This window comes from Podarcis bocagei, assembly GCF_964188305.1.
Source record: "Podarcis bocagei genome assembly, chromosome: 8".
NCBI lineage: Eukaryota > Metazoa > Chordata > Lepidosauria > Squamata > Lacertidae > Podarcis > Podarcis bocagei.
Window position 1 is genome coordinate 67604072 of NC_138133.1, and position 20688 is coordinate 67624759.

Sequence of the window (20688 nt, forward strand, 5' to 3'; positions counted from 1 at the left end):
GCCGCCGCGGCGCCGCTGCAGCAGCCTGGCCTGCCGCCCAGCGCGCTCCCTGCCGTCTTTCCACCCCGCGCCGGCTCCTTCGGCCGCGGTCGGGCTGAGGCGGCGGGAGCGGGGCGTCCCCGCGGTGGCCGCCGGCGAGGCGAGGAGGAGGCGGAGGAGGAGGCGGAGGCGGCCGCCGGGCGGCGAGGCGATGGCGTCGTACATGGGCAGCCGGACCCTCAGCAAGGACGACGTGAACTACCGGCTTCACTTCCGCATGATCAACGAGCAGCAAGTGGAGGACATCACGCTGGAGTTCTTCTACCGGCCGCACACCATCACCCTGCTCAGCTTCACCATCCTCAGCCTCATGGCCTTCGCCTTCACCAGGTGGGAGAAAAGGGTTGGCGGGCGGGCAGCGCTGTGGGGAGCCGTGTTGCCCCGAGAGGAGAAGCTCGCTTGGGGGAGAAGAAGAAGAAGTAGGGGCTGCGGTGGGTGGGGATGGCGACGGTCAGCCCTGCTGAGGCGGAGAAGGGCTTGGTCCGGTTCACCACCCGAATGAGGAAATCTCTCACGAGTCCTTATGTTCCTCCAGGGAAGAAAGATGGGCTGCGGGTGCCATCGGTTCTTTCTATGCACGTTTATCGAGGTGTAAATTCCACTAAGGGTTTTTTAAAAAACCCCTCAAAAAATTAGGCAAGTCCCCCCCACCCTTCCGTTATCTGAGAAAACACAGAATCGCAAAAAGTACCCTTTTCCGGATGAATTTGCAAACGTGTCAAAATCAATGGAAGCAGCAGAAATTCGTTTTCCTTATTCCCTTGGTGTTTATTTGATTACTTATTCCCCCCATCGATCAACAGTAATGGATTCTGAAAGGTATTTAAATAGGTAGCATATTCATTCATAAATGTAAATTCGTTCATTTCCCCAGATGCATCAACCCAATTGATGGATTCAAAAAGGTATGGAAGATGAATTTGTTTATAATAAAGAATTCATTCATTGGTTTCCCCAGTATACCCAATGATCAACAACCAGCCAATCAAATTGAACAAAATACAAATTGATCCCCCCCAGTAAACTCAGTTGATGTAATCCTTAACAGAATAAAAATGAAAACTTTAATTCCTGCTAGCGTAATATATTCCTATGTATAGAATCAGCGTTACCAGTTGCAGACTTCAATGAAATCCCTAATCCCTAAAAGTAAAGCTTTTTATGTATACAAAATAAAAAAATTCCTTCCTGTAGCACCTTAAAGACCAACTAAGTTAGTTCTTGGTATAAGCTTTCGTGTGCATGCACACTTCTTCAGATACACTGAAACAGAAGTTGCCAGATCCTTCTATATAGTGAGAAGGTGGGGAGGGGTATTACTCAGAAGGGTGGTTGGAATTGGAGATTGGCAGATAGCTGAGATGAGCCTGTTGACGACTCTTAACGACTGTAATAGGTCTTGCAGGAAAAGGCAAGGGGTGAGAAGGTGAGAAATGGCTTAGTCATGTATAATGAGATAAGAATCCAATGTCTCTGTTCAGACCAGGTCTATCCATTGTTTTAAGTTTGGTAATGAGTTGTAATTCAGCAGCTTCTCTTTCCAGTCTATTTCTGAAATTCCTTTGTAGTAAAACAGCTACTTTGAGATCTTGTATAGAATGTCCTGGGAGATTGAAGTGTTCTCCTACTGGTTTCTCTGTTTTGTGATTCTTGATGTCAGATTTATGTCCGTTTATTCTTTGGCGTAAGGTTTGGCCTGTTTGTCCAATATAGAGAGCTGAAGGACACTGTTGGCATTTGATGGCATACACAATGTTAGACGATGAGCAATTAAATAGTCCCGAGATGGTATGTCCCGAGATGGTATTGCTCATCGTCTAACATTGTGTATGCCATCAAATGCCAACAGTGTCCTTCAGTGTATCTGAAGAAGTGTGCATGCACACGAAAGCTTATACCAAGAACTAACTTAGTTGGTCTTTAAGGTGCTACAGGAAGGAATTTTTTTATTTTGACTATGGCAGACCAACACGGCTACCTATCTGTAACTTTATGTATACAGTTAACTTGTTTGCAGTTTTTATTTATATTTATTTGTATTTATTTATCTTTATAAGCCAGCGAGCGTGAGCAACAAATGCTATTCAGAACAACAGCCAGCTCCAAAAGATCTGCACACCAAATGACCAGAACACACACAACATAATTGGGCAACCCCGGTCCACAGAATTTATCCCAACAAAGCACTATAAACCACCTCCAATAATGCTAAAACTAAGGCATCTGAATGCAATTATGAATTAGGATGCAGAAATCCTGCTAATGGTCCACTGCATGAAGCATGTTAAAATCAAATTAAGGGCCCATCAATAAGTCCTATGTATAGAAGACCAAGAAACCCCGGCACAATGAGTCTCTGCAGACAAAGCTGGGAAGGCAAACATAGAAAACTAATGTGTTCCTATGCCTTGCTGTTGGGCTCTTCTAAGCACTAAGGAAGGAAAGCAAGGAAGCTTACAGGCCAAAGCAGCTGATTCACGTTCCTACACTTTCCATGGGGTGCGAGCTCTTCAGCGACAATGTAGCACATGTGGAGATGCCACTGCAAAGAGGAGGGAGGCTGAGGAAATCAATGCTGGTTAGAGGGGCATTACTTGTGGACCCATTGGGGTAACTGGTCCCTGGGGGTCTGCAGCCCACAGGTTGGGAACCATGGCTCTAGTACAGTGTTTCCCAACCGGTGTTCCGTGGCACACTAGTGTGCCGCGAGACGTTGCCTGGTGTGCCGCGGGAAAAATTAAAAAATTCGAAAGATAGCTTCATATCCGGAGAGGCGGCCTTCAGGCGAGTTTTAATTTTAATTTTCCTTCTCCCACTTAATGCCCCACGCTCGCCCGAGCAGCTTGCAGTCCTCGGTAACCACGGCGACCCAAGGGAGGGGAGGGAACAGGGAAGTTGAGGGCGGCGGCGAGCCGCGATGACATCAGTGGGCCGCGCCGCCTCGCCCTGGCACGGTGTGAGAGCCCCGGCTAGTGGCGCGAGCTTCGGAATAAGTGGGATCCGCGTGCGCGAGACCGAGATCGCGGGTAAGGAGCTCAGCCCTGGGCAGGAGGAAGCGGGGCCGCGCGTGCGGGCCACATCCCCACAGAGAGCGAGCCTCCCCCGGCCCACCACTCCGGGCAGGTCCACTCTCATGAGGGGGCGGCGATGGCGACGGCCGGCAGCTTGCCTGCAATGCCATCCCTCGAGCAGGCGAGGAGCCCGGAGGCTACCAGATGCGAGTCCTCTTTCCCACCCTGCTCGGGAGTCCAGAGCACTTGGTCGCATTCAGGATCTAGAGTGGGGAAGCGGGGCTTGTGTCTGGGCTGGACACATTGGGCTGCCTGTGCCGCTCGACCTGCGGGGAGAAATCAGGGTGGGAGTCACGACCGTGAGGCAGGGCTGCCAAGTGTGGCAGAAGAGGACACGGCCGTCGCACCTGTCCTTAGGTAGGAGCTTCTTCCGTGTCGACCTGCTGCCCTAAAGTCTTGGCTTTTTTCTTGGCTTTTTGGCGGTTGGCACAGAAGGAAGGCAAGGGGGAGGGGAAAAAATTGAAACTTACACTTTCGTGCGTCCCTCCCGGCGTGACGCTGCGCGCTGACGTCACGGGGCTGTAATGGTGGTGTGCCTCGAGATTTTTTTCATGAAACAAGTGTGCCTTTGCCCAAAAAAGGTTGGGAAACACTGCTCTAGTAGACTAGGCAAGAAAGGCCTGAGAGTGAAATATGTGGAGCAGAATCAGAATGCCAAGCTAGGCATAAGAAAAATCCTTCTAACTGGCCAGCTATCTAGAAGTTCATTTAGATTCATACGTTGTTGGACATGGTAATTTAATGTATGCCCCCTTTATGTAACTTTGCAAATATGCTGGGATAGGTTTAGTAAACAGAGAACCTTCTGAAGTTTTCATTCCCCACCCTGTTCTTGTCAAAGCATGCTTCTAGCAATTACTTCCCTCTCAAATTCATAAAACTACTCATGGGAAAGAGGTTTGTTTTTTAAGTATCTTACAGCACTAGCTGGCAGGTGTTTTGAATTGTTTCCCTAGGGCAAAGTACATCTGATACACTTCTTACAAAAGTATTGGTCACTTACTGAGCTGTCGGGCTTTCTGGATAATTTATAACTCTTCATTTATTAAATTTGAGGTGGTTTTAGGGCCCTTTCAATTTCACAAAGTTCCTACATGGAGTTGCCTTTCATATTAGAATTAGTGTCAAACTGCAGCATGTAGACCATAGCACATAAGAGTTTTCCATCTCTTTATGTAGCTTTGTGTGCCAGTGGATCGCTGTCACCAATCACAGTTTCATACTATACATAATGCAGTGAAAAAGCCATGAATGCATGTGATCTGTGCGTACACCTTTTGTACTAGTTTCAGGGCTGCTATACTATGCTAAAATGTGATGAAGTGACTATAAATAGTAGGCATCAGTTTGCAGGAGAGATGGGAGATGCTGATTAAGAACGCTAATCGATGTGCATTGCCCATATAGCACCTTTCTGAAAATAGTTGAGCTGAACTGCTTAAAACAACAACACAGGAGGATGTATAGACACAACTTTCAGTGCATGGTTGCGTTATGTTGGTGTAGTTCGTTTCAATGAAGCATAAGTTTAAGAAGATGAGTACCTCATCAGGGTACATTATAAGTACCGGTGATATACAGAGACTCTTTCCATGAGTCTGGCTAAGACCAGCAGCTAATTGGCTCCTCTAGTCCTGGGCTGTGAACCCACATTTAAAGCACATTATCCACCCCGCCCCCCAAATCCTGGGGACTGTAGGGTCATGGGAATTTGAGGAATGAACTAGAGTTCCCAGGATTCTTTGGAAGAAACAATGTGTTTTAAATGTATGGTGTATATACAACTCTAGAGCGTCTCAGTCAACTCCACAACTATTTTATGTGGCTTTTATAAAGAGATGATACTGTGAGCCCCTCTTCCCTGGCCCGGCTGGGACCAGCTGCATTTATTTAATTATAAAAACTATTTATATAATGCTATATCATAAAAAATAGCAAAGTCTTTACAACAGTATCTTTACGCAATAAAACCACGCAAAAATTTGAAATAGACCGTCTATTTACTATTACAGGAATATATATTTTCTTAATTGCCTGCATAAGCTTGCTGACATAGAAAACTTCTCAGCAGGCATTTAAAGGTTAAAACAGAAGGCACCTGCTGAAGCTCTATTGGCAGAGGATTCCACAGGAATTAGCTGGCTTGGTTATTGTTGCTGTCAGATGAATCTTGCCAACTTGGGGGACCAGTGATGCTCCTGCAGATGATCTCAGTGATCAAGCTGGAGATGTAAGGGTTCAGGTTTCTTCCCTCACACAACTACCTCATTTATTTGCTTATTCCTTCCTCTCCCTTGCTGCCCTTTCCCTTTTGAAATTTCTTTAAATGCCTGTTGCTTTTCTCTGGGGGGGAAAAATTCAAACCTCCTTCAGAATGTTGTTGAAGGCAATTCTAGTGATATCCTTTTATGCAAATGAACTTTCCAGACCATCCTCTCTTAGTGGATTTTCACCTTTCTGGTGATAATGTGTGTTTTGATTTCTTGGATTTTACTTTATTGCTGATGTTTGGATATACGGTTCCTATGTCCTTCAGAGAGACTGTCACGGCTTCGTTGTCACTACTTGTTAGTGTTAATAATAGGGGTTGCCAATTTTGGTATGAATTTTCTGTATGAATGAAACTGGGAAAATATTTTGCTATACCTTGATTAAGTTGGGCAGGGATCTGGTGGCACAAGAAGTCTGAGTTTCCTACCTATGCCTAGAAGCAACTGGGTAAAGTGCTGGACTGGGTGGACCAATGGGTGGACCAATGGTAGGACACTTCTTAAAAATTGTGCCCAGATCTGCCAGTCGGCCATCCCTAGAAGCTTAGATTTAGATTTGCAAAGGACCATGGATGCCATGTAGTCCAGCCCTCTGCTTAATGCTGGATTCATCTTGCCTTCCCAGATGGGCAGCTGTCCAGCATCTGTTTAAACACCTTCTGTGAAGCAGGGCTCATTACCTCTTGAGCAAGTCTGTTCTGCTGTTGAACTGCTTGTACTTTCAGGGTGTTTTTTGACGTTTTGTCGAAATCTTGTTTCTCTCCAATTTCCACCCACTAGTTCTGGTCATGTGCTTTGGTGCTACAGAGGCCAATTCTGCTCCATTGCAACAAGTTTGCCTGATGTTTATTGTTCCAACCATTTCCCTGCCCTGATGTTTATTGTTCCAAGCCTGTGCCATGCACCACGGAATCCCCGGCAGAGAGGTTGCACGATTAAGGAACAACCAGAAGCCCAAGGGTATTAGCCAAAGGCAGAGCTAGGAAGCAAAGATGTTTCCCCTCCTGTGTTTGCCTCATAAAGCAAATATGGAGCAGAGACGATGACGACAAATTGCTAACTTACCAGATGCATGGTCATTTTGACATCTAATTTGTCTCTAATTTTGGAGGCTGAGAGTGCCTAGGGTGATATTTTAAGCTAATTTACATTATGCATTGTAATAACACAAGACTACCCTTCCAGCCACACCTGTCTTGATGTGATGCCATGACCACATATCAAGATTATCCTCTGTTTTGATTCATCATCAGTTATGGAAGTGGAGCAGGGGAGAGTTGTTTTTCTGTAGATCAAGATGATAATCTAAGCTGATGATTTGGCATTGAAACAGTTTGAACTGGGTTCCTCCATGCATTTCCCCATCTTCCTAAATTGCCTCATGTCCAGGTTTTTTGGTAAGCCTGAAGTTCCTGTTTCACCGTCTCCTCTGCTTCTGTGGCCCTAGAGCATATGTTGCTGAACTGCTACACCCATCATCTCTAACTGTTGGCTTTCTTGCTTCCCGGTTGGAGTGTCCTGAGGCTGCTTTCTTTTAAAACAAAGCATTAGGGAAATGTTAACCAACACCTGCGTGCAACGTTAGTTTGGCCCTGTATCACCTTTTCCGCCTCAGATTACTTACATTGGGTGCTAAACAAGGACGTGACAGAGTGAGTGTGTTAGCAGAAATTCAGAGAGGTGTTCTTAAGATGAATGCAGCCATGGTCATGACCTCTTTTAAAAAAATATTTTAAAATCTTGCCTATGTCTTATGCACGTTGCTTCAAAGAGCTTAAATATGTGTCATTGTTCTATCTCTTAATGTAGCTGAGATGCCTGAACCTGTATCCCTTGGTTACTATTATAAGCATTTGGTGGCCTTCATTTCTGTGAGAATTTTCAAGGCGAAATTAAGTGCTAATGTTAATAACAGTAATAGTTTTGTTTTCTTTGAAACCCTTTATGTTCTTCCTTTATCACAGCTTGAAGTGGTTTGCAAAATCATAGAACAACTATAAAGCAAAGCCAAACCTAGTGGGGAAAATATAACAACAGAAGGGGGGGGAAATCGAAATAGAATAAATCTACAGGTTGAAAGCAGTCGTCTTCTATTTTTCCTTCTTTCAAGATGTGAAACACAGATGAGAAAAGTTTTTTATTTTTATTTAAATAGAAAGCACTGGAATTCACTGCCATAGAAGATGGCATTTGGAGTGCAGTTCTTTCTGAATAAGTGTGTGAGAGCTCATAAAGATAGTCCCCATTTTTGTTATTTATAAAAAGAAATTTTATATCTTGTATACTGATTTAATGCAAAGCTGGGGTTGCTTGGAGCCACAATAATTTTCTATAGAGAAGAGCTAGGGAAGAATGTAAATTCAAGTGCTGGATTGCCCTTGCCTAACTCAATGGTAGACAGTCTTTTTGGCACATATGATGCAAATCGTCCAAAACATTATGGGGGTTGTTTATTTTACAAATTTATGAACTGCCCCATAGCCTACAAACATTGAAGCGGAGTGCAACAAGATGAAAATGATACACACAAAAAATCTAAAAAAACAATAAAGCTATTTCTACAGATGTACTATTAATATTTCACAAATGACTGGGTCATACCCCAGGGAAAGCCTTCTTATCTGAAATAACTTTTGGTAGGCACCTGAACATTATGACACTTGGGTCTAATTTCAGCTGGTAATTGACTCCCAAGGGCTGGAGCTGTGATACTAAGAGCCCAGTTTCTAGTACAAACTGAGTGCACCTCTGTGGCATGTCTTCAGTCTCAGAAGTGCCCTGTATGAGGAACGCAGTAGGTAACCTGGTCCCAAGCTGTTTAGGACTTTAAATGCTAAAAGCAAAGCCTTGAATTGAACCTAGTAGCATATTAGCAGCTAGCGCAGCTCCCTCACCAGAGGTTTTACACAGTGTCAGTGTGGGTTCAGCCCAAGGCAGGCGCCACATAGAGTGCACTGCAGTCCCATAATCCAGTCTTGAGGTTACCAGTGCCAAGACCACAGTGTCCAAACTGTTTTAGTCCAGGAATAGCCATAGCTGTCTTATCAACCAAAGCTGGTGAAAAGCAGGCTTAGCCTAGACAAAGACGTATCTGGGAGCACCCCCAGGCTGTGTATCTGTTCTTTCAAAGGAAGTGCAACCCTGTCCAGAACAGGTAACTAACCTTTCTGCCAGACATGGGAACCTCTTTCCAACAGGGCCTCTGTCTCGCCAGGGTTTAAATTCAGTTTACTGGTCCTCATCCAGCCCTCCTGTGTACCCAGACACTGATCCAGAGGCTTCCCAGCCAGTCCTGATTCAGATGTTACAGAGAAATGGAGAAACATGTTATCAGTTTACTGGTGACACTTTGATCTAAATCTCCCAATGCTCCCAGCAGCTTCATATAGCTGTTAAATAGCATTGGGGACAGAATAGGCCCCAAAGGAACACCAATAATACAAATGCAAGGGTGCTAAAGGGCATTTCTCCAATGCTACTCTTGGGAACTGATCCTTCAGGTAGGAAAGGAATAGCTGTGAAACAGTGCCCCCACAACTTAAGCCTGCAACATATGTGGGGTGGGGGTGAGGAACTGCACCTAGAGCCAAAATGGTATATGGTCAAAATGCATTGTGTACAATGGCGGGTGGGATTGCCAAAGTCTTTTCCCTAGACGCCCCAAATCTTTAATTTTGTAAGATTCCCCCCCCCCAAGCTCATAAAGCTGAATGAGCACAAGTCAAATGTGCAGAAGTTGCGGGCTTGACTCTGTTAGAAAGTGTTTTATTTTATGCTTTATTGCTGTGAACTACTTGAGCTCAGTTTAGTTGTTGGGAAAGGAGCATACAAAGATTAAATCAAGCCTGCTATGTTCAGTGGAATTTACTCGCAGATAAATGTGCATGAAATTGCAGCCTGAATCTCCTATGTTGTTGTTTTAATTACCAACTTTTTCTTTTCAGGGATGATTCAACCCCAGAAGACAATATTTGGAAAGGCATCCTTTGTGTGATCTTCTTCTTTCTAATCATCAGTGTTTTAGCCTTTCCGAATGGTAAGTAACTCCACAAGTATTTCTGTGCCGCTTTCCCCCCTACAACTCCTTTTGCAGATAGGAGAGCAAAGTAAACATTAAGGTGCTTGGGGACTCTGGGAGCAAACTGTTTTATGAGTACTCTGGTTTAATAGTCTATTGTTTGCTCTGAGAATGGTCCAAGTCTTTCTTAGACTTTCACCTCGATAAGGGATGGTCCCTGGAAGAGCATCTTGTGCAGTGCCAAGCTGCAAAACAAGGCAGTAACATATACTCCAGAGTATACTCTTAAAAAGGAATGAAAGATGAGTCTAAATTCCGTGAGATACTAGTAGAACATACGTTCTTGGGCAACCATGCGATTGCAGTTAGTAAATAAATAAAGTCTTGTGTGCTAGAGTTTTCTTGATGGACACAGCATATGCAGTTTCAGGGTAAAAAAGGCAGCTCCCATAGAAGAGCCTTTCCCAACCTGGTGCCTGCTATATAGCATGAGCCTCATAATTTCAGGGTTGTGGGTTTGAACCCCACGTTGGGCAAAAGATTCCTGCAGTGCAGGAGGGGTTGGACTGGGTGACCCTTATGGTCTCTTACAATTCTACAATATGGTTTGGACGGTAACTGCCCTAATTTATTTACTGGCTGTGGCTGATGGAGTCCCATTTGGATGACCCCAGTTTAGGGAAAGCTGAGATAGAGCCTTTTTTGTTGATGTGTTTTAGTTATGTTTATATGCTTTAATTTATAAATATGCAAGTGCCTCTTGATACCCTTCCCAAAAAGGGATGTTCTTGCTTTCTCCCTTCCTGTCCTGTGGGTGCTGCTTTCCTGAAGGAGAGGTGGTAGGAAACAGCTTTCTGGGTGGGGAAGGTGTTTAACAACTTTTCCCCTACTTCCCTACTACAGCAAAAGCTAGTTTGGAACAATATTTAACAGAAATAACATGCATTTTTATTGCTATCTTAAAAAGATTTCCAATTAGGGCATTTTAAAACTGAAGCAGCTTTTTTCCATCTAAAGAAAATGAGTTTAAAATTTCTAAATCTTTTGTACTTATGATTAGTCGTGTGAAACAATGTGAGCCCTTTCTTTGACCTCTTCAGCAGAGAAAATGAATTTTAAAAAGAAAGAGGGGAAAAAGCTACACATAATTGCATGGTAATCGAGGAGGTGCTCTGATATGGGGTGGTTAAATGCAAATAAAAGGTGTGATCACAAACATGCCTACCTGGATGTAAGCCTCCTTGCAAATCCATATGCCCTGCTCAAAATAAATACCATATTTTTCGCCCTATAGGACGCACTTTTTCCCCTCCAAAAATGAAGGAGAAATCTGTGTGCGTCCTATGGGGCGAATGCAGTTTTCCGCTGAAGCCTGGAGAGCGAGAGGGGTCGGTGCGGGAGTTCCTGTCGGGCTCCCAAGGCTTGCAAATAGCAGCCTGCATCCCGAAGCCTGGGGCGTGCTGCACAGCGCACCCCGGGCTTCGTGCAGATATCGGGCAGCCCCACAAGCTCGGGGGACAGAGGGGAGGCGGAGCGCTGCCACCCTGCTGTTCCCCGACCTGGTTTGGAGGCTGACGCTGGGGAGAAGCATGCTTCTCCCCACCGCCAGCCCCACAAGCTCGGGGGACAGATATCCGCAAGCCTGGGGAGACCGGCACGACTTCCCGCGGGCTCCCTAGGCTTGCGGATAGCAGCCTGTGCTGGGGTCAGGGGAAGCTTGGGCATCCCCCGCCCCAGTCCCGCGCCTGGGGGGGAAATAATTCCCCCCCCCTTTATTTCCCCCCCCAAAAAAAACTAGGTGCGTCCTATGGGCCGGTGCGCCCTATGGGGCGAAAAATACGGTATGTTTAGAATCAGAGCAAAACAATTGTGTTGTTTCATTTTCTTGTATAATGTGGGGGTAACTCCTTATGTTGAATCAGGTCAATGGTCCATCTAAATTAATAGCAGCATTTCTCCCAAGATTTCCAACAGAAATCTGCACCCATTGGCACTTTAGCTGGAAATGCCAGGAATTAAAACTGGGACCATTTTATATGCAAAGCATGTCCACTACTGTTGAGCTGTGGCAATTTCTGAGTTGAAACTGAAGAGGCTAAAGGCAGCTTCCTATTAGCCTTGAGACACTTAACAGCTTGATTTTTCAATGCTTGCTTACTAAGAAGTGAATCTCACTATATTCCATGAGGACTGCAGCCTGAGATATTCTCATCAGTTTCCCTTTTCTACTGGACAGTGACTGATCAGCCCTTGCCCCCATGCAAATGTATCCCTCAAGATGCCACTTATTGTAGTGGCAGAAACAAAAAGGGGAGGGGAATAATAAAGTAGACACAGCACTGGGGTGGGCAGAGAGGTTTACACCTCTCTTCCCAACAAAGGACCCTAATGGGGAATGGGGTTGTAAAACACCCCTCCCTGGTTGTTGGATCAATTGTTTGGAGAGCAGGGAGGGAAGGATAGCCTGGATTAGCTGAGCTGGGGCAGAGAACACCTGTGCAAAAGTGTGGGATTGGGCGCACCCCCTTTTGGCCACCTCTGTGTCTGGTATGCAGCCCCAGAAGGTTCTTCAAGTGTAAATGTGACCTTTGGGCCAAATAGAGGTTAGCCACCTCTGGACTAGGCTAACTTGCTATGCAGTTCATCCCACAAGCATGGTATTTTTAAATTTGAGACCTGGGTACACATCAGAAGGTCCATACTGCTACTGTTATCTCTGTTTATCAACACTTGATTAAAAGAGGGTGGTTTGTACCTAGGTAAACTGCTGAGAGAGGAAAGGGAAGTGGCATCCCATAAATCTTGCTTAACTGAAGCCCAGTGCTCATTTTTTCAATGCCTTGCACCTGCCCCTCTTACTGGAAACATTAGAGTGATCTCATTGTGTCTGGTATGGGAATAGATAGTAGCCGTGGTCATTATCTGCAGCAGATGGTGACTGGCTTTCTTCCAGTAAAAGCAACTGTGTATAGTAACTGTTTGGTGTGAGTAAAGTTGATTGCGCTCTCTGACCGAAGCTATAGCTGAATTCACTCCTGGCCATTTTTGGCAAGAGGCAGAATACCAGGGAACGCTTGCACAGGGAGATGGAGCTGCTGCTAAGAGGACTTGTTCCCGCTCCTCTGAGACTGGCCCAGTTCCCTTGCCCTGATTGTCAGTACTGCCTTGGTAACTAGGTTACAAGAGAAGCATTTAGCAGCAGCCAGAATACCTTCCCAGTGTGGCGCTGTTGCTGGGGGGTTTCAGAGAAGCATCCACTCCATCATCTGAACTGCTGATTTATCAAACGATGTCTGATACCCTCTAGGAATAATTGGGATTGCACTGGGCTACATTTTTACACAGAGGGCACTGAGCTATAAGTTACAAAGCCAGGCACCTGATAAATGCAGACATAAATAACTCTAATGCAAAGACTGCAAAGTTGAGCAGATGTGTGCCTTCGGACACCTCACGTTAAGCTGCTTTGAGCCATATAATCTGGATTTGTATTTGATCTCAGTAGTGTCTCTAAAAGGTATTGATTTCAGTGGTGTAGCTGAGAGGAACGATTTTCCACCCGAATTCAACCTGTGTGCATGGCACTTGATATCCTTTGTGGTATCTAATGACTGACTTGCTGGAAGTTTTAAGTGGCCTGCCTGGCATGCCCTTCCTCCAGTTTTGCCAGTCACCTAGTTCCTTTTCTACATGAATTCACACTATTTTCATTCAAGCTCGTGTGTACCCTATTTAGAACAAACCGCAGAATAGGAAAACTAGCTTTTTACAAAGTGACTTGAAAGTGAACCTCAGAAATGGAGGAGATAAAATTTGAGGGATCAGGACAAAAGTACTGTCAGTCTTACAGCACAATCTCAAGTACTTACTCATAAGTAAGTCTCGTTGTGTTAACAGGGACTTAACTCCTAAGTAATTGTGTTTAGGTTTGCAGCTTTAAAATAGTACATATATTCTGTGATTGGACCTCCAGGCTTTCATGGGGATCCTAGATTAGTAACCTGCTTTGAACTGTCTTTATCACAATCTTGTGCTACACACATGCTTGTTCCTGCTCTCCATTTCTTAGCAGATTCCAGTAATCTTAGTTGGTTGGCTGATTTTCATAATTCCCTAAAAATTGATAGGTTGATTAAAGTCGTTGCGCTTAGATTTGTTCCAAGCAGTGGGGTTTTCTGGTAAAAAAGGAGACACAGTTACTCCAGTCTTGTTACAAGTGTAATGGGTGCCAGCACAAAATGGCTGCCATGGGCCGCAAAACAAAAAAAAAGGTGGCAGTACTCCATACTGATGAATATGGTTGCAAAAGGAGAACTAGTTCCAAGGCTTGTTAAACATCTGGAGATACAAAAAGGGGTTCTCCTTGGACAAGCTTTGAGCAAGCAGTTGTAGATGGGGGACTTCTTATTGAGTGACCCATGGCTTTTAGTTGCTTTCCCTATGGGATGAATTCCTGGTTAGATTCCAGTAAGTCCTTCACCACAAGTTTCAAGATGTTGGAAATAATTGCTTTGGATCCCAAGATGAGTTAACTCAAGGAAGTTCACAGAAGGAAAGTTTCCTGTCTCCTTTTCTCACCTGCAATCAGCTGCAATCAAGGGAAGCCTCCTTGAACAATGAGGGATGAGGGACAGGGTCTGCTGAGAGAGGTCTGAATTATCCAGACTATGCACAGGTCTGCCCAGTTTGGGGCAATTCTTCCCTCCCCCAAGCAGCTTGCTGCACCGGGAAGACCGGAAGCTTTCGTTCCGCTCTGCGAACTTCATTGAGTTATTGGCTTGGATCCTAAAATAATGGCGCTAAATGCCCCAGTGTTCCTTAAGCAGCCTCCGTAGTATATGTAAAAACAGTTTCCTAGATACACTCACATCGGACAAAGAAATGAATCTCCCACTGAAAATGCAGGCAGGCAGGCAGGCAGGGGCTAGCTCAGTACTTCATTCCATGGGTCAAAGTAAATGTGGGCCACAGCTGGGGGTGCGACTTGAATGGGAAGGACGCAAAATCTGAACATGGAAAGTACGGTAAATGAAAGGATGGCAACCCCTGGCCACATTCCCAACTCTGGAAATCCCGGCTTTCTTGACAAGGGCCTCTGTAGTGGTGTATATAATGCATCTTTGCGCATAGAGTACACAAAGACATGCAGTGTGTGTATTTGTGTGTGCTTGTACGCACACAGTCCTCACAATATCTCCCTTCCTCCTCGACAGAACCATCACACTCACACACATTTCACTTGTAAATTCATAATTTTCAGGCCCGCACATTCACTTCTGCCTTTCGCTGTTGCTAATGTATCCCAATTCCCTGATATGCCAGCACTACCTGGGAATTCCTGGTGGCAAGCACTGATCTTCCTGCAGATCCTCATCTGCTTTTGGGTATGAAGTCGGGCACTTACTTTTCTATTACTGTTTTCACAACATAGAGAGCCTTGTTTTTTTGGATACCATGGTAATTTCTACAGTGTCGCCAACAACAAGTTCTTGAGGATCTGTGTCTTTATCCAGATATTAGTCTCAGTAGTTCCTTTAATGGCTTTAAATAGAAAACTTGATTTGTTATAAAGCTTGCTCAGGATTGATTCTTGGTTGGCATGGTTGCATTTCCTTCAGATTATGTTTAGATGACCTGTTGCAATTCTTTCTGATCCATCAGTTTGCTGTTATTGAAAAACTTTTTTCTCTACAGGGCCTTTCACTCGCCCACACCCTGCAATATGGCGTATGGTTTTTGGTAAGTTGTTTTTAAAGATGTGCTTTCACGCTATTCCAGAGCATCAAAAAATAGTAATTCATTACCTGAAAATAATACTGTATTTTTCCTGCCATTCTGCTAAAAGTACCCAGGGTGACATACAGCATAATCACAGAACCATATAACTTAATCAGTGAAAAAGGAAGGAAAAGAACTTGCAATGTTAAGGAGTTCTTAACACTGAAGAAAAAGCCTAAGAGCAGCAAAAACAAATCATGTTACAGATTAAAACCAGCAGCAGTTGAACTAAGTGGTATGCATTAAATGCCTGTTGCAACAGAAGGGATTTCAGTTTCTGGTGAAAGAGTGAGCGCAACAAATAAATAATTAGGAAAACATTCCCGAGTCAGAGAATCACTACAGAAGAAGGCTCCCATCTCTAGTGCTTACTCACCAAATCTCCTGAGATGGCACTAAGATCAAGCCCTCTGATGTTGATCAGAATTCCTGTGACTGCAAATTTAATTGGTATTGCAAAGGACACTTGGTCATGTAAACTCAGTTTCGACTTAATTGTATCTGCATGCAAATACACTGGAGTTTTGAAAAGGGAAATTGAGAATGGAACAACGGCAGGAGAGCAAGATGCAAATAGTCATTGATACCCAATAACTTCTCCGCTTATGGGCGGGGTATAAATAATAATAAATCATCCTCATCCTCATCATCATGGCAGTTTCTAGTGCTCTCAAGAATAGGGTGGTTGGAAGGTACAGCAAGCCTCCCTTCTTGCACCAGCTTAATGAACATTTCACAACCATGTTAATATTTAATGTATGGAAAGATTTGGAGACAGTTCTCAAGTGTTCCAGAATTGCTTTGGAAAATGGGACTCGGCCTCCTAAGGCACGGAGCAGTATTCTCAAAAATGTCACCCTGTACAACTATAATCTGTTGGCATGTGGAGCAGCTGTAGCTATTATGATTACAGCTGAATTTCCAACATGAATAGTTTGGATGCCCTTCAAAAACCTACCCAAGGTTGCATCTGCTTTATGGCTGATGGATTAATAAACCTCTTGGCTGCCACGGGATGCTTAAATTCCTCTTTGAGTGTGACCTGTTTAACCATGACGGTGGGGTTAGAATGAAGTAACAACTTATCAAGAACTGCCACATTCTGGAGGGTTGTGAATAAACTATGGTGGATAAGTTCTAAGAAGAATCTGGGTTGTACCTCATGGTCCAATACTCATTTGTTTTGCTCCTTTTTCTGTTACATGTGAATGCAACATTTCACATTTTCACACATGTACCTCATGGGGGTGGGGGAGATTTCCAGCCATATGGAATTGTATGAGAAGAATCTTCTGGAAGCTGCTTAATTATGAATACTTCATTATTATTCTTTTGTTTTGATTTTATTGCTCTAAATTGGCATTGATATAACATGGTTTGTTTGTGTGATTTTAGCTATTGCTCTTCAAACAAACATTTGGACCTCTGACTTTGGTTTTCCTACAGGTTTGAGTGTTCTCTATTTTCTGTTTCTGGCATTCCTGCTCTTCCTTAACTTTGAGCAGGTGAAATCCGTGATGTACTGGCTCGATCCTAATCTCCGATATGCGACAAGGGAAGCAGACATCATGGTGTGTATTGAGGGTGTTGCAAGAAAATATATTTCTTCCAGAGTGGATCTAGTGCTACCATATTGCTGTGTTAGAATAGCAATCATTATCCCTTTGAGAAGGGATAGGAATTCTCCATTCCTCACTGTAAGGAAGTTCAAATATCATGCAATAATATACTAGTATCATAGAGTTGGAAGGGACCCGAATGTCATCTAGTCCAATCCCCTGCAATGCAAGAATTTCAACACGTCCCCCATCCAGTTTGAAACCATACTGGACTCTGCTTAGCTTTGCAAATGGGCTAGCAGTGTTATTGCTGCACCACTAAAACATACTGGATATGGTTGGGAGGTTGAAGCATCTTTAACAGGAAGTTTAAAGTTTTGTGGCCTTTTTAGCAGGGATGAGGCATATGAGAGGGTGCATCTTACAGACATTTCTTTCTCCTTGCAAAATGCATCTCTCTTGGGGAGGAGGATTTCTCCCCGCTTTCCAAATTGTGAGAGAGTCGCACAGAAATGGCATAACCTGCCTGCCACGTTTTTGCGCAGTGGTGTGAATATTCATTTATGAGTCTCTTCACGGCCTTCTTGGCTGCAGCTTGAGTGCAGTTTTTTGTTTGAAAAACAGCCCTTCTTCCTGAGAACAGTGACATCAATGTGCAGTCCGTTCAATTGGGCTGTGTGACTATGGGTGGTATTGAGCGAAGTCCTACTCTGACCCAATTTAGTCATGTTCATTATTTTCAGAGGGTTTACTTTGAATAAAATTTAGTTGACTATCACTCCATGTCACCGAGGGCAAACAAAACTTGTTCAGACCAAAGGCAGTGTTTCAGGAGTGGGGTATTTATAGGTGTTCTGTATTGCTCCTTGAGTAAATAAAGCAGAGCAGGTAAATGCATGCTTATTTGTATAATTTACTTAGGTTGCAGAATTTGCCCCCTTTTTTGGTTAAAACATAGAATATTCCATATCTGGCAGTAATTATCCCTAATGATGTAGAAAACAGAATTTTTATTGTGTTTTATTCAGTCATGTACTGTGATGAGGACCAGTAGAATAATAAAAAGAATTAGGCTGCAATACTATTTAGACTTATCTGGGAGTAAGTCCAGTTGAACTCAGTGGGGATTAATTCTGAGTAAACATGTGCAGAGTTACATTGTTAGCCATTCTCGAAGGATCATCATGTTCATTATTACAATCCAGCTATATAAAAGCATGCACTTACCTTTGGTTCAGTTGTGTATTTTAATTAACGGATATTTATGTTTTAATGCTTGTGCAATTTGTTTTTATACTGCAGCCTGCATAGAAACCTACTTTGTCATTAAATGGTATATAAACGAATGATAATACAAGGCTAAGCTATAGCGGACCATAAGACGAGTAAATAACATTCTCTGATAGTCTCTGATATTGTAGTCTGCAGTTTTATTTCTTCCGAAAATGTTTCCAGAATAGACTTGTAACTTCTGCTTATCTCTCTCTCTCTCACACACACACACCTACCTTCCCCTTTCTCCAAATCAACAACAGGAATATGCTGTGAACTGCCATGTTATTACTTGGGAGCGAATCCTCAGCCATTTTGACATATTTGCTTTTGGACATTTCTGGGGCTGGGCAATGAAGGCTTTGTTAATCCGTAGCTATGGGCTGTGCTGGACTATTAGCATCACCTGGGAGCTAACCGAGGTAGGTTTCGTCTTCTCAGTGAGGAGTTTTTTATATCCTTGGGGTGGGGAATGACTGATGTGGCTCTCCTAGCAGTTTGTCCACATTGCAAACATAACACAAGTTTATTGTCTGCTCCTTAAATTTGACACATGCTAGATGTGAAGTTTTCCTCTTGCACACAAGTGTCTGGAATGGCCAAATCAAATTCATTTCATGTTTAAGTCAGCCTATCTAAGTAAATTATTTACTTACTGAATTACTTGGAAATATACTGGGTGAATATAGACTTCTGTATTACTATATAGCATGTGCAGCTTGTCTCAGTTATGTTCCCTAAATTAAAACCAGTAGTGTAGTACTTCCTCCTATAATTTGTGTCTCCTGTAATATTAAATCTTCTAGTGAAAAGGCAATATTTGCAGCACTGATTTTACAGTGCAACCCTATGCATGTCTCCTTAGTAAGCTTTTGGAAACACGCAGAGGGAAAGTGTAATAATGCTTTCTCACCAAGAAGTGCAAACTGATCTAGAGCCCTCTGAAGCTGCAGGTTGATAGACTTTGGTCAAATTCACCTGTCGTATGAAAAATATTTCCTGTATTTTCAGCACCTGTAACTTCTGTAAAAGTCACATTCTTATGTTAATGAGATACCTTTGTCTGAATGAATTTCTTACCCAGAATCTTTTTGCTGTATTCTGTAGCTGTTCTTCATGCACCTGCTGCCTAATTTTGCTGAATGCTGGTGGGATCAAGTCATTTTGGACATCCTGCTATGTAACGGGGGTGGCATCTGGTTGGGCATGGTAGTTTGTCGTTGGTTGGAGATGAGGACCTATCACTGGGCAAGCTTCAAGTAGGTCTCAAGTACAAGCAAATAACCATTATATTAACGATACTGCAGTATGAAAACTCTGAAATAAAATGTAATGTTTGGTAGATTGTGAATTGTGGAGGTTTTCCCATTGCGGGCTGCTAAAATATATTCATGCCGATAATTCTGAATCCCTAAATTGGAAATGCTAAATATTTACTGGATTGCGACAATTTGTAATACAGGGCTAGCCCAAATCTGAAACCTCATGTTAGATTAAATTTTGTACCCGGGAAATCACAAGGCGTGTGGTGCTACAGACCCAGGACTCAGCTACATTGGCATATGCGCTGTACATGCATTCTAACACTGTGACACCAGGTGGCGCTGTGGAGTTCCGTTTTTGCCAACCCGATTCCTCATACAAAGTTTACAGTGCGTTTAACTGGAACGCTTCTTTGATGTGTCTGGATCCAGCCCCAGTGTATTAGAGGCAGCATGCGTCTGCATAGCACTTGCTGGGGAAGATGAGTGTGGAGAGTGCTGTTGCATCGCATAGGCCTCTGGTTAGCCACTTTGAGAACAGGAAGCTAGACTAAATGGGCCTTTGGTCTCATCCGGCAAGGCTGCTTTCATGTTCACTGTCTTGGGTGATTCCTAAATTGGTATCGGTGCTGCGATTTATTTTTAAATCCATTTCCTTGGCAACATTGGCGGATCATGACATTATGAATGTGTTACAATGTTATTTCCATTAATAAGCAAGGGGAGAGTCTGTAATTGTTCATGGCCCCTTGCGCTCACATTTGATTTCCATCAGCCTCTGATTTTACCTCTAATGGTGTGATCCTGTGTACATTTACCTGGAAATAAGCCTTACTGAACACAGTGGGCGTTACTTCTGAGTAAGCATTTTTAGGATTGCATTGTTACTCGTGTAGCCAAAATAACTCTCCAAAGCAACACCCATATAAGTATGGAACATACACCTTACTTCTATTGTCTTACTATATTGATAAAATCCAAGTAAACCTCACCCATGGTTTTTAATAATATATAGTTAATATTTCAGAATTGGAGTGTGAGGGCCAAACTTCTGAACGGTACACCATTTCCTGATAATCCTTTTTATAATGCAGTAGATGAAAACTGTATTTAAAGGCCTCCTATGTCACCCGCTTGTTTTCCTCATGAAACTTTTGCCAAGAGCATATTCCTAAAACGATTTTCTTTCTGTAGACCTCTGAGAAAAGAGCCTCCATTCTAAACTTTGATCCTGTACTCCTTAGGAGTGGGGATTAGGAATGTTGTAGCTTTGCACTTAGCCATGTGATTCGGACCTTTAATCTAAGCTGACCTTTCTGCATGCCTTACATACTTAGCGCTGCTGTTTTTGCTGAAGATAAAGGAAATAAAACCCACTATCATTGCTGACAGTACCGTATTGGCCGGACTATAAGCCGC

At 43.5% G+C, this 20688-nt stretch overlaps 1 protein-coding gene across 1 annotated transcript in view; it reads left to right on the forward strand.

Annotated features, from left to right (window-relative positions):
• Positions 1-133: 133 nt before the first annotated feature.
• PTDSS1 (phosphatidylserine synthase 1) overlaps positions 134-20688 on the forward strand; it is a 39390-nt gene continuing 18835 nt past the window's right edge. Inside the window, exons 1-6 of the mRNA XM_081204681.1 lie at positions 134-369; positions 9325-9416; positions 15093-15137; positions 16623-16747; positions 18271-18429; positions 19115-19266. Of these exons, the coding sequence (XP_081060807.1) occupies positions 191-369; positions 9325-9416; positions 15093-15137; positions 16623-16747; positions 18271-18429; positions 19115-19266 (752 nt within the window). The 5' untranslated portion in view covers positions 134-190. The remainder of the gene's footprint in view (positions 370-9324; positions 9417-15092; positions 15138-16622; positions 16748-18270; positions 18430-19114; positions 19267-20688) is intronic.